At 47.8% G+C, this 15,051-nt stretch overlaps 1 protein-coding gene and 1 non-coding gene across 2 annotated transcripts in view; both read right to left on the reverse strand.

Moving 5' to 3' along the window:
- spab (space blanket) overlaps positions 1-15,051 on the reverse strand; it is a 280,941-nt gene that overhangs the window by 98,592 nt on the left and 167,298 nt on the right. The window contains exon 3 of the mRNA XM_065444047.1: positions 13,059-13,214. Coding sequence (XP_065300119.1) covers positions 13,059-13,214 — 156 coding nt within the window. The remainder of the gene's footprint in view (positions 1-13,058; positions 13,215-15,051) is intronic.
- Positions 9,909-9,981, reverse strand: TRNAS-UGA (transfer RNA serine (anticodon UGA)). The gene has a single exon. It is a non-coding gene; the product is annotated as a tRNA-Ser (tRNA).

The raw sequence follows: 15,051 nt of genomic DNA on the forward strand, positions 1-15,051 counted from the left end.
ATTAATGTGTCCTAGTAGAACTCTGGGAGTCTTAGCCAGCACCACCACTTACAGACCTTGGCGGTGGACGTGGAACGTCTTCTTGCCGCAGGCGTCACGAGAACGTGATCTTTTTGGGTGAAGACCACTAGTCAATAAACCCACATATGCTACCTGAAGGCATCGATGTTGCCGGATTCGAGACCCTCGTTATGTAATCAACGAGAAGAAAGGAGGTTGACCGAGGGGCCCGATTTTTATTAGTCATATCATAAGAAGCCAACAAAGACTGACACCAAGGACAACATAGGGGAAATTACTTGTGCTTAATAAATGAAGTAAAGAAACGATAAATTATTGGAAATACACGTGGATTAAAAAGCAATTTGCCGCAGGTGGGAACCAAACCCACAACCTTCGCATTTCGGGTGGGATGCTCTACCAATTGAGCAACCACGGCGCTGTTTCTCCATCCAGTTTCCTGGGTATTTATGTGTCCTTGTAGAACCCTGGCAGTGTTAGCCAGCACCACCACTCAGAGACCACGGCGGCGGACGTGGAACATCTTCTTGCCGCAGGCGTCACGAGAACGTGATCTTTTTGGGTGAAGGCCACTAGTCAATAAACCCACCTATGCTACCTGAAGGCATCGATATTGCCGGATTCGAGACCCTCGTTATGAAATCAACGAGAAGAAAGGGGGTTAACTGAGGGGCCCGATTTTTATTAGTCATGTGATAAGAAGCCAACAAATACTGACACCAAGGACAACATAGGGGAATTTACTTGTGCTTAATTATTGAAAAAAAGAAACCATAAGTAAATGGAAATTAAAGTTGATGAAAAAACAACTTCCCGCAGGTGGGAACCGAGCCCACAACCTTCGCATTTCGCGTGCGATGCTTTACCAATTGAGCTACCACGGCGCTGTTTTCCCATCGAATGTCTTGGGCATTTATGTGTCCTAGTAGAACGCTGGGAGTGTTAGCCAGCACCACCACTCACAGACCTTGGCGGCGGACGTGGAACGTCTTCTTGCCCCAGGCGTCACGAGAACGTGACCTTTTGGGTGAAGGCCACTAGTCAATAAACCCACATTTGCTACGTGAAGGCATCGATGTTGCCGGATTCGAGACACTCGTTATGTAATCAACGAGAATAAAGGGGGTTAACCGAGGGGCCCGATTTTTATTAGTCGTATCATGAGAAGCCAACAAACACCGACACCAAGGACAACATTGGGGAAATCACTTGTGCTTAATAAAAGAAACAAGAAACGATGAGTGAATGGAAATTAAAGTGGATGAAAAAACAACTTGCCGCGGGTGGGAACCGAACCCACAAACTTCGCATTTCGCGTGCAATGCTCTACCAATTGAGCTACCGCGGCGTTGTTTTCCCATCTACTTTCTTGGGTATTTATGTGTCCTAGTAGTACCCTGGCAGTGTTAGCCAGCACCACGACTCACAGACCTTGGCGGCGGACGTAAAACGTCCTTCTTGCCGCAGGCGTCACGAGAACGTGATCTTTTTGTGTGAAGGCCACTAGTCAATAAACCCACATATGCTACCTGAAGGCATCGATGTTGCCGGATTCGAGACCCTCGTTATCTAATCAACGAGAAGAAAGGGGGTTAACCGAGGGGCCCGATTTTTATTAGTCGTATCATAAGAAGCCAACAAATACTGATACCAAGGACAACATATGGGAAATTACTTGTGCTTAATAAATGAAATAAAGAAACGATAAGTAAATGGAAATAAAGTGGATGAAAAAACAACTTCTCGCAGGTGGGAACCGAGCCCACAACCTTCGCATTTCACGTGCGATGCTCTACCAATTGAGCTACCGCGGCGCTGTTTTCCCATCCACTTTCGTGGATATTTATGTGTCCTAGTAGAACCATGGGAGTCTTAGCCAGCACCACCCATCACAGACCTTGGCGGGGGACGTGGAACGTCCTGCTTGCTGCAGGCGTCACGAGAACGTGATCTTTTTGGGTGAAGGTCACTAGTCAATAAACGCACATATGCTACCTGAAGGCATCGATGTTGCCGGATTCGAGACCCTCGTTATGTAATCAACGAGAATAAAGGGGGTTAACCGAGGGGCCCGATTTTTATTAGTCGTATCATAAGAAGCCAACAAACACTGACACCTAGGAAAACATAGGGGAAATTATTTGTGCCCAATAAAGTAAAGAAACGATAAATAATTGGAAATACAAGTGGATTAAAAAACAACTTGCCGCAGGTGGGAACCAAACCAATAACCTTCGCATTTCGCGTGCGATGCTCTACCAATTGAGCAACCACAGCGCTGTTTTCCCATCCACTTTCCTGGGTATTTATGTGTCCTTGTAGAAGCCTGGCAGTGTTAGCCACCACCACCACTCAGAGACCACGGTGGCAGGCGTGGAACGTCTTCTTGCCGCAGGCGTCACGAGAACGTGATTGTATCGTATCTTGGGCGCCGAGCGCCACACGTGTTCCGCGCAAGCGCATTGTATGTCACTACGCATGCACCATGTGCATGCTCTGCAAGTAACGTATCTGTTCTTGATAAATAGACACACCCCTTCCTAAAACCTATATATGTACACATGTTCAATAAATCGGCGTTCTTTCCCCCACTGCCCCGGCCCAGCATGTTCGTCTTCCTAGGCACTACGATACATGGTGTCAGAAGTGGAATGCGTAGTCAAGCACGGCTTTGATCTTCAACGGGCAGCACCGTAGGGACTACGCAATGGATTCATTGAGAGCGCCTGGTCCGTTAAACATGACGGGAGAAGTGAGCAAGAATTGGCAGACGTTCAAGCAGAGATTCGAACTCTTCCTTGCGGCATCAGAGCCGGATGACAAGAAGCGATCAGTGTCGTCGAAGACAGCGCTGTTTCTCAGTGTCGCAGGTGAGGACGCCATCGAGATATTTAATACGCTGAGCTTCGCAGAAGGCGAAGACAAGGCCGACTACGCGACGGTCATCAATAAATTTGACGATTACTTCAAGCTGCAGACCAACGAAGTACATGACCGCTACCTATTTCGGAAGAGAGTTCAAAGCCAAGGTGAGCCATTTGAACACTTCCTGCGGGACCTGAAGCGACAGGCACGGGCGTGAAATTTCGGCGCGCTTCAGGATTCTATGGTCCGAGACCAGATTTTGTACGGAACCAACGACGACAAGGTGAGAGAAAAGCTTCTCAGGGACTGTGAGTTGACATTGCAGAAGGCTGAGCACGTCTGCAGGGCAGCCGAAACATCGGCTCTCCGGCCAAGAAACTTGGGAACGAGGTCAAAAGCAAGTAGACACCATTCGCAATGCATGCTCGAATCCAAAAATGGCGCAAGCCAAGATGTACAAATGCTTCAAGTGCGGACGCACGCATCAGCCTAGAGACTGTCCCGCGTACGGACGAACGTGCAGAAAATGCCAAAGGAGAAACCACTTTGCGATTTGCTGCAGAGCCACCGAGCTGGTCGGTGAAATTCAAGGTCACGAAGATGACTTCAGCGTCTTAGAGGTGTCTGCAAGAGCCGTCATAAGCGAACGCGACTGGATGGTTCGAATGAACGTCAATAACGTTTCGGTCGAACTAAATGTCGATACAGGGTCTCAGGTCAATTTGATGCCCGTTGGAATATACAAAAGGATGCGCCCAAGCCCTGAAATGAAGCAAAGTAGCGTGGTGCTACATTCGTACGGTGGAGACACGATCAAACATCTTGGAGTCATCCAAACGGAAGTAACGCTGGGTGACCGAACTGTTCCCCTCGAATTTTTTGTGCTGCGCAAAGGTCGCGCAATCCTAGGCCTACAAGCAACCGAGCGACTTGGACTGCTCTCGCGCGTCCACAGCGTATCACAGGACGACTGTGAAGAAATCGTGAAGGAATTTCGTCACATTTTCACTGGGACAGGCTGCGTGAACAAGGTGTATCACATGGTTCTTCGAGACAACGCCGAGCCAGTCATTCAACCAGTTCGACGCGTACCGTTGGCCCTGACAGAACCATTACGGGGTGAACTTGAGAGGATGGAGCACGCCGGAATCATCACAAAAGTCACCGAGCCTACTGACTGGGTGAGTCCCTTGGTGATTGCTAGAAAAAAGAATGGGAAAATTCGTCTCTGCATTGACCCTCGTAAAATCAACGAGTGCATAAAGAGGGAGCACTACATGATGCCGCGACGAGAAGATATAGAAGCTGAGTTAGCTGGTGCAACTGTATTTTCCCGCTTAGACACTAACTCTGGATTCCACCAAATCCCCTAGGATGACTCGACATCGCGCATTTGCACGTTCTCAACCCCATTTTGTCGTTACCGCTTTTTACGATTACCCTTCGGCATATCGTCCGCCCCTGAGGTGTTCCAAAAAACGCTGAATGAAATTTTCGAGGGCCTTCCCGGCGTGAAAATATACGTGGACGACATTCTGGTATGGGGCTCGTCGGTAGAAGAGCACAATGAACGTCTGAAATCTGTGCTGCTAGCAGCAACACGCGCCGGCTTAACCTTCAATCCTGATATGTGCAGTATCGGCGTCCATGAAATCGAGTTTCTTGGAGATGTCATCGATAAAGCAGCCATCAGGCCGAGCCCAGCGCTGATTAATTGCATGCTGCACATGCCGACCCCAGAAGACAAGCTCGCGGTGCAAAGGATGCTAGGTGTCGTCAATTATTTCGGCAAGTTTCTTCCATGTTTAGCTCAAAGAACAGCTCTTCTGAGGAGCTTGATCAGACAAGACGTTGTCTTTGAATGGACCAATAACCACGAAAAGGAATGGCGAGAACTATGTGACTACCTCAGCACACAGCCCATGTTATCGGTATTCGATCCGGCCAAAGAAACAAAAGTGCCATGCGATGCATCCCGAGACGGAATCGGAGCCGCTTTGTTACAGTGTCACAACGACACATGGAAGCCCGTGGCATATGCATCGCGAGCGCTTACCGAAACGCAACAGCGTTATTCTCAAATTGAGAAAGAAGCTATGGCCGTGGTCTTTGGCTGCGAAAGATTTAATCATTTCGTCTATGGTCGACAATTTACTGCTGAAACAGACCACCGCCCTTTGATCGCTATCTCGCAGAAGGCGATTGGTGATATGCCGCCGAGGTTGCAAAGATTTTTTCTGAGATTGCTGCGTTATGACGTTCAATTAAAATTTGTTCCAGGTAAGCAGCTCCTCCTGGCCGACATGCTGTCCCGTGCCACAACCAAGAAAACGGCCTGCGACCTCGACAGCAATGATGTAGAGGTGCATGCCGTGGGTACGGTTTCCTCACTTGTTAGCGAGAACGCATGGAGGCGGCTGGCTGCGGAAACGGCGCGTGACGAACAGCTAAGAAACGTGCTGCGAGATCTAGAAGCTGGAAAATGCCTGGACGGGCTGTGGAAACGATTCGCAGGCGAGTTATCACACGTGAAAGGAGTGTTGCTCAAAGACTGCAAAGTAGTTATTCCGGCTAGCATGAAAAGAGAGACACTAAAAAGAATTCATCAAGGGCACTTGGGAATCAACAAGTGCAAAGCCAGGGCAAGACACTTAGTTTTTTTGGCCAGGAATGAACTCGGACATAGAATCTTTCGTGCAGACATGTTCTATCTGCAAAAAGTATGCATATAGCCAACCTCGAGAGCCTCTACTGATGCACCCTGTGCCGGACCAACCGTGGTACCGTGTCGGCATTGACATTTTTGAATACGGTGGGAGGTCGTACCTGTGCGTTTACGACGCCCTGTCCAACTTTCCCGAAGTGGAACTACTCAAAGACACCATGGCCAAAACAGTGGTTGACGCAACAAGTTGAATCTTTGCAAGACACGGCATTCCCATAGAAGTTTGTTCTGACAATGGCCCTCAATTTTCATGTCGCGAATTCGCGTTATTCTCACAATTGTACGATTTTAGGCATGTCACGTCTAGCCCGGGATACCCACGTTCTAATGGGTTGGCAGAAAAAGGCGTTCAGATCACTAAGCGTATCCTCAAGAAAACGACGGAAGCGAAACAAAATTTCTGGTTGGGACTGCTCGCTTTCAGGACAACTCCACTCGAGTGCGGCGCATCGCCCGCTGAGCTGCTGATGGGGCGAAGGCTCCGCACAACAATCCCCGACGTTCAAGGCAACCCCAGTCACGAGGTGATCCGGCGCCTTCAGACAGACCACTCTAGGGGATCAGTGGCAGGCCTGAGCCCTGGAGATACGGTCCGGATCAAGAAAGGTGCATGGGACACGAAAGCAAAGGTTCTCAAGCCGGCTGGTTACCCAAGGTCGTATACAGTCGTCACTGAAAACGGCACGGTGTTGAGGCGCAACCGGCAGCACCTGCTACGGACCCGGGAGCCCTTCCGACGCAGCGTACAGGAAGACGACGACGATGACTTCGAGGGAAACTCGGGCCAAAGAAATGGGTCGGCACCTAGCTACACAGAATGTACAGCCCCGTCTATTCCCTCTGAGCCCTGTGCCCCAATTAGTGTCTCATCCACACCAGCCCCAAGGAGGTCGCTCAGACAACGTCGACCGCCTCAACGTCTGACCTACGACGAGAACTTCGCGCAAGTGCCTTGAACTAAAGTGCCTGACAATTTTCATTATTGTTATTTTCCCATTTCTTGTGTTTTTTTCGTACAAAGGAAGATGTATCGTATCTTGGGCGCCGAGCGCCACACGTGTTCCGCGCAAGCGCATTGTATGTCACTACGCATGCACCATGTGCATGCTGTGCAAGCAACGTATCTGTTCTTGATAAATAGACACACCCCTACCTAAAACCTATATATGTACAAATGTTCAATAAATCGGCGTTCTTTCCCCCACTGCCCCGGCCTAGCATGTTCGTCTTCCTAGGCACTACGATACAGTGATCTTTTTGGGTGAAGGCGACTGGTCAATAAACCCACGCATGCTACCTGAAGGCATACGTGATGCTGGATTCGAGACCCTCGTTATGTAATAAACGACAAGAGAGGGGGTTAACCGAGGGTCCCGATTTGTATTGGTCATATCATAAGAAGCCAACAAACACTGACACCAAGGACAACATATGGGAAATTACTTGTGCCTAATAAATGAAATAAAGAAACGATAAATTAATGAAAATTAAAGTGGATGAAAAAACAACTTGCCGCAGGTCGGAACCGAACCCACAACCTTCACATTTCGCGTGCGATGCTCTACCAATTGAGCTACCGCGGCGCTGTTTTCCCATACACTTTCTTGGGTATTTATGTGTCCTAGTATGGTCAATAAACAGCAGCATTTGACATTGCTTATCTTCACCACAGGGCTAAGATTGCTGGGCATTGCATAAAGTTCCAGTGGATACCTGGCCATGCCGGCATTTCGGGAAATGAAAGAGCGGACGAAGCTGCCAGAAATGGACTCCAATACCGCAAATTCAGAAGAACATATTTTACAAAAGCCGACGCTTCAACCATGGCAAAAAAATATGCCTATCAAGAAAAACACCGCATCTTGAATCTGCCGCTTCACCAAGACAACTTCCTACGTTACATTGACCCAGAAATGAGACCGAAAATTCCACGACCACTTCCTCGCCACTTAGAGACATTGTACCATCGTCTTCGACTGAACGTGGCATACACGAACAATTATCTGTACCGCATAGGACTTACCACTAGCCCATACTGTGATAACTGTCGCAACTTAGAGACAATTGAGCACGTATTACTAGAATGCCCCGCGTACCGCGACGAGAGACAATTTTTTGAGCGCCAAATGGACATGATTTGCCCCGGACCGTTAACGTTACCGACCATCTTAGGTCCAATGCCCGGCCCTTCGAAACAGCGACGGGTTTTGGATTTATTGTTCACATACCTGACAGAAATTGGTCAAATAGGAAAGCTTTAAGAATTGCATCCTTCCTATACAAAAGCCTAAATTTACCCGCCATGTCTCCTGTAAAAATTAGTATCAGGTCCAGTCGGACATTTCATATTTATTTTTATCCTTTTTTTTTCTCCCACTCTAATCTGGAATCTTTTAATCCCATTCCCCATCCCTATACAGAGTAGCATGCCAGCGGTTATATACGCGCCGGCAAAATTCTCTGTTTTTCTAATAAAGAGCCCTCTCTCTCTCTCTGTCCTAGTAGAACCCTGGCAGTGTTAGCCAGCACCACCACTCACAGACCTTGGCGGCGGACGTGGAACGTCTTCTTGCCGCAAGCGTCACGAGAACGTGGTCTTTTTGGGTGAAGGCCACTGGTCAATAAACCCACCTATGCTACCTGAAGGCATCGATGTTGCTGGATTCGAGACCCTCGTTATGTAATCAACGAGAAGAAAGGGGGTCAACCGAGGGGCCCGATTTTTATTAGTCATATAATAAGAAGCCAACAAACACTGACACCAAGGACAACATAGGGGAAATACTTGTGCTTAATAAATGAAATGAAGAAACGATAAGTAAATGGAAAATAAAGTGGATGAAAAAACAACTTGCCGCAGGTGGGAACCGAACCCACAACCTTTGCATTTCGCGTGCGATGCTCTACCAATTGAGCTACCGCGGCGCTGTTTTCCCATCCACTATCTTGGGTACTTATGTGTCCTTGTAGAACCCTGGGAGTGTTAGCCAGCACCACCACTCACAGACGTCTGCGGCGGACGTGGAACGTCTTCTTGCCGCAAGCGTCCCGAGAACGTGATCTTTTTGGGTGAAGGCCACTGGTCAATAAACCCACATATGCTACCTGAAGGCATCGATTTTGCCGGATTCGAGACCCCCGTTATGTAATCAACGAGAAGAAAGGTGGTCAACCGAAGGGCCCAATTTTTATTAGTCATATCATAAGAAGCCAAGAAACACTGACACCAAGGACAACATAGGGGAAATTACTTGTGCTTAATAAATGAAATAATGAAACGAAAATTAATGGAAATAAATGTGGATGAAAAAATTACCGACGATTACGTTACTTCCTAATGCGAAATTTGAGCGCAGCAAATAAGCTGTTTCACCTTTTCGATAGATTGAGGCAAAGAAATCGAGCAACACATGTATGCGCTATCACAGAATTTTTTTTTTATTTTTCACACGTATTCCTTTAACAAAGACTCCACTAACAGTTCTTGACAGTCATGAAGGAAGCTTTATGGTCGGAGAAATAGACTGATATATGTTCGACTTGGTACACCAATGCTTGATTCTCAAAGACGAGATCTATACAAGTGCCTCGCGAGGTTGTCACAGCCGTGGGACGCGTTACGAGCGAGAGGAACGGGATGTTCTCCCGCATAAGTGTTAGGAAATTGCTGTCTGTCTTTATGTCAACATTAAAGTCCCCCACTACTAACATCGGTGTGGATCGATGGGCGGTTAATGCGAGTTGGAGGAAGTGCACGACGTCTTTCGTAAGCGCGGTAGCGGACTCACGAAAGCGGTATCAGTCGGTCGCTGCTAGCGCTGGGGGGATGAAAGGGGGGCGAAGCTGGTTACGAGGCCGACGATAACGCCGACGACGACGCGAAACCCAGGAACGGACGCCAAAGAGCCATTTGTGTAGCCAGCCCTCCTCCACATTCTCTCCTCCTCCCTTCCATCATCCTCCCTCGCCCGGAGAGCCGACAGCGCGCATGCGCGGCGGCGGAGCAGATTCGTCGGCGAGCTGGTTACGAGGCCGACGACAACGCCGACGACGACGCCGACGACGACGCGAAACCCAGGAACGGACGCCAAAGAGCCATTTGTGTAGCCAGCCCTCCTTCACAGTCTCTCCTCCTCCCTTCCATCATCCTCCCTCGCCCGGAGAGCCGACAGCGCGCATGCGCGGCGGCGGAGCAGCAGATTCGTCGGCGAGCTGGTTACGAGGCCGACGACAACGCCGACGACGACGACGCGAAACCCAGGAACGGACGCCAAAGAGCTGCGCTCTAAAAACAACTTGCCACAGGTGGGAACCGAACCCACAACCTTCGCATTTCACGTACGATGCTCTACCAATTGAGCTGCCGCGGCGGTATTTTCCCATCCAATTTCTTGGGCATTTATGTGTCCTAGTAGAACCCTGGCAGTGTTAGCCAGCACCACCACTCACAGACGTCTGCGGCGGACGTGGAACGTCTTCTTGCCGCAAGCGTCCCGAGAACGTGATCTTTTTGGGTGAAGGCCACTGGTCAATAAACCCACATATGCTACCTGAAGGCATCGATGTTGCCGGATTCGAGACCCCCGTTATGTAATCAAAGAGAAGAAAGGGGGTCAACCGAGGGGCCCGATTTTTATTAGTCATACCATAAGAAGCCAACAAACACTGACACCTAGCAAAACATAGGAGAAATTACTTGTGCTTAATAAATGAAATAAAGAAACAATAAATAAATGGAAATACAAGTGGATTAAAAAACAACTTGCCGCAGGTGGGCACCGAACCCACAACCTCCGCATTTCGCGTGCGATGCTCTACCAATTGAGCTACCGCGGCGCTGTTTTCCCATCCACTTTCTTGGGTATTTATGTGTCCTAGTAGAACCCTTGGAGTGTTAGCCAGTGCCACCACTCACAGACCTTGGCGGCGGACATGGAACGTCCTTCTTGCCGCAGGCGTCACGAGAACGTGATCTTTTTGGGTGAAGGTCACTGGTCAATAAACGCACATATGCTACCTGAAGGCATCGATGTTGCCGGATTCGAGACCCTCGTTATGTAATCAGCGCGAAATTGTGGGTGGTTCGGTTGCCACCTTCGGCAAGTTGCTTTTTCATCCACTTTAATTTCCAATAACGTATCGTTTCTTTTTAATTTCCCCAGTGTTGTCCTTGGTGTGAGTGTTTGTTTGCTTCCTATGATATATCTACATACACACACACACACACACACACACACACACACACACACACACACACACACACACACACACACACACATATATATATATATATATATATATATATATATATATATGTATATATATAGTTCTTGGTATTTCCTCACGCAATTTATTAAATTTATTATTGCAATACGTTATCTTAGGAGGCAGTGAACTCCTCCTCGTGGGAATCATTTGTGCACTGTATTAGTAATATCAATTTTTGTTGAAATTCGCGTCCAAGTGGAGTACCCTCCGAGTTGATAATATTCCCTTGTTCGAGTATGCATTTATGTTATCTATGTCCAGGCATTGCCATGTATTTTTTTTCACTTTTGTACGTATTATAAGTTTGCAATTATGTCAAGTAATTTGCTTATATTTGCTTCTCTTGTTTGTATTCTCAGTATCCACTCCTGCACGGGCCCGAGAAGGGCTTCCAGTATCTGTAAATATATACATACCCGTGGGATACAAAGGTGGCAAGAGCAGTGACCGTTAGATGCAGAACACATATGGGATAACTGAAAACCACTCCATCCAATCCGAGGATGTTTCGCATTACGCAGTTATGTACATGGCAATTGGTTTAGAGTCTGCTTAAGTTTTATCAGCTCTGTACACAATGTGCGAACAGCAAATTTAGAGGTGCTGTGAGGCAGTTACCTGCTGTTAGAAACTCACGGCGATTGCCACTTTTACCATGGAGTGCGATATCTTGTGGGCGTGAGTATGATAGCATCTGTAAGGTCGCTCTGATTGTTCGTGTTCTTAAGTGTCACGAATCGGCCACATGCTGTGTGTATAGAGAGGGGGTTCGCTCCCCCCCCCCATGTCAGCGGGGCAACCGTTTCTGTGTTATGTAGGGTCACGGACCGCGCGGTGTTGGGTGACGCGTCGCGGCAGGCGCCAGGCGGGCGAGTGCCGATTCCGGGAAATCGGTATTGTGCGCATGGTGTTGGCAGTCTGCCGACGGTCACACAGACCAGCCTTGAAACGGACCGCTGTACAAGGTATTGTGGGTCTGGCGCCCGAGTGCCTGACTAATTTGAGGCGCCGCCGAGGTTAAGAAGGACTTAGCAACTCTGACCCCGTGCCGCATGCAGTGAGCATAGACCTAATCTTCTACGCGTCCGGAACGCAATCGCCAGCCTTGTTGTTGGGTGCGACTGCCTGTGTGGTGTCGAAGGCCAGCTTACCGTGCACGCTGTAGGAATGCGGTGCACACGTAAAAAGTGCATTTGGACGACTGCGTCTTGGAAACACGCACTCGGAGAACTTTGTCTTGTAGACAATAAGTTTGAAGGACAAGGAGGGCCATCCGTCTCCCACACGGCCAAACTTTGAGTACAGCGGCACTTCGTGGTGTCGATGCCCCTGCTTCCGAGAAATTTGCGGCCTAGACGCCGTTGGGATTTGAAACGGTCTAGCGATAACTTGTTCGAGCCTGGCGTGTTTTGCTGAGCCCGTCACTAACTACGGAGAAATGAGAGGGCAACGGAGTTTTGGCGAAGAAGGAAAAGAGCTTTGTTTTCCAATATGTTTATTTTTAAGAGTAAGCCCATCCCTGTGGGTTGTGGCTTAACAAACGGTTGACTCTGATTGGCACCTGAACCTGTGGGACGGGCCAACGGCCCTACCGCCTTTTTTTTCTTTGTATATTTGGGCTATAAAAATCGGGACGACATGCCGTCCATCAGACTTGGCTGAAATCAGGATTGCTGACAGATCAGTGAGCCTCCGTACTATGTACGTTAAAACGAGTCTGGGTTCTAACAGTCATTGAGACAGTAGAAGAGTGAGACTTTATTTCTCAATTGTTCAAGTTTGTAATGTATTTGTTTTACCTGCCATGTATATAGAAAAGTTTGCCTATAAATATTTCTTGTACATCTGACCTCATCGTTTCCTGCCTGCTTTTGATCAACAACTGCCGATCATCGTCCGAGAAGCTTCAAGTTCCAACGGTGAAGCGAGGACAGAGAACGAACGAAACTTTACTGCATCATTAAGATCTCATAGTAGTTTATGCATACTCATAGTAGTAGTCTTTATGCATGTATGTACTATACCATGCCCCGTACAGAATGCCCCATGGTGGAAGGTGCTTATATATAAAATAAAGACACACTGCGTTACATGCAGCGCTTTTCTTGTCCATCTGTGTCCTCTCCACTAGGCATCGTTTGCGAACGGCCGGCGCGGTGGAAACGAGAAAGCGCCTCACTGAATTGCTTCTTGCGCATCTCCCTGCTGCGCTGCTGGCAGACGCGCCGAGTGCCCCCTGGTCCGGCCTGCAGGCAGCTCAGCCCTCGCTCACAGTCTGCGTCCTGCTGGCACGTCTCACCTTCGCGCTGGCCGTACACCGGCAGGCAGGTTCCCACTGCAAAGCCCGAAGGATGACACAACGTTTGAAATAAATTTAGTTGACTGATGGTGCTTTGCCGCAGCAACCACCAAGCTACAACTACAAATATGCAGAATGCCCGCCAAAATAATGCTCCACGCAATCAGTGCTTCTTTATTTCAATTTACGTTATTAGTTTAGCAATAGCATATCACGCACATCGACGTATGTCAAAGGCGATGATACATATTGTTCATTTTTCTCATGAAGGTATTTAAGGACAACACACTGCTCAAACGGAAACCGGACCTTTATATAACATGCTATCCCGATAGCGCAGGACAATTTTGAGTCTTGCGCCCCGCTATAACAGTGATTTTCTGGTATAAATGGTCACCGGCCAAAAGCAAAACAGTGCGCACGTGACAGTATCACCAATCAATGCAGACTGCGCATAATTACACCGAACAAAAGTGTGATAAAACAACACAGAAAACAGCACAACGCGCTAGAATAGAAGATGATTAGGCTGAGATAAACCTCTCTGCCTTTCGTATCTCTCTGTTAATGTATAATTTATTTCCACATGATTAGACAATTTCTGAGAAAAACCTTGGCATTTGACTCCACATAGGGCTCCGACTACATGTAAAACACGTCCGTAATTTTATGGTCAAACCTTACGTAAAAACTACGTAGACCGTTGTGTTTCATGAAAAACAGCGACATTCTAAGTAAAACGGACGCGAGCTGTGTCTTTGAAATACGGAGATCCGTGCGTAATTTCATGTGGAGGGAAACTGAACATGTTAATAGTGCAAAATCAACACGCAGAGAATATAATGAAAATACACTGCCCACTCTCACCGGCAGTTACAGAATATCATCATAGGTAAAGCTGTTTGAACATTATTAATAGGGGAATCGCAAACACACACACACACATACACAGAAGTTTTAGTGGTGTTGTTGCTTACCACCTTTCATCGCTCCTACACGACGGGGTGCATTTCTCCGGCACAAAAGTACGAAGTGGAGAGCGGCCGCAAAGGGCGGTGTGCGGATGTGGTTTCTGTTGCATTTGGGATTTCACTCTGAGAATAGGAAGGAATAGACGATAGATGGCCACACAGGTAAGTGATTTTAAGTGTCATATTTTATTGTTGGCACACGTCGGGCGTGCGAAAGGCACCACGATGGCCGCTGACGGGCTCAGTTGCATTGCTTCAGCACGTCTTGTAACGACGTTCTTGCTTGGCCATGATGATTGATAAAGCCGCGACAATGTGAGTCGGTTATAAAGGGTGTAGCACTTGTGCTTATTGCATATAGAGCACATTGAGACGCGTAGGCAACATCAGCGTCGATAAGATCTCTTGCAGCTGCGTTGTCGGCTGCATTTGACAGCTGTTTATTGACGTTAGCATTGCAGTTTGCACTGTTGTGCCGTGTTCTTGGCGTCCCAAAATAAAGTGAAGTCAGTGTTCCCCTTAGCAATCTCTCTCGACGGGATGTAACGCTATGTTAGCCGTATTTGGTGGTGCATTGCGTCACAGTGAAATTCTTAGCCATTATGTAATTTTTTTATTTGAATATACTGCAGGCCCTTCACGGCCCGTGCAGGAGTGGTACAGAAATGTAATGATAAAGAAAAAATCATGGTGAAAAGTAAATACACTGAATGCGCTTAAAAATAGTCGATATAGATATTTATACAGTACTGCAGGCCCAAGTAGGGACCCAAGCAAGAGGGCAGAATACATAAATATTTACTTATACACGTATATACAGGGTGTCCCAGTTAACCTGGACCAAGATTTTCAAAAAAACCCCAAGAACTCTAGAGAAATCGGAACAACTGCGTAGTAGCGGC

The sequence above is a fragment of the Dermacentor albipictus genome, chromosome 4, assembly GCF_038994185.2.
Source record: "Dermacentor albipictus isolate Rhodes 1998 colony chromosome 4, USDA_Dalb.pri_finalv2, whole genome shotgun sequence".
NCBI classification, from domain to species: Eukaryota; Metazoa; Arthropoda; class Arachnida; order Ixodida; family Ixodidae; genus Dermacentor; species Dermacentor albipictus.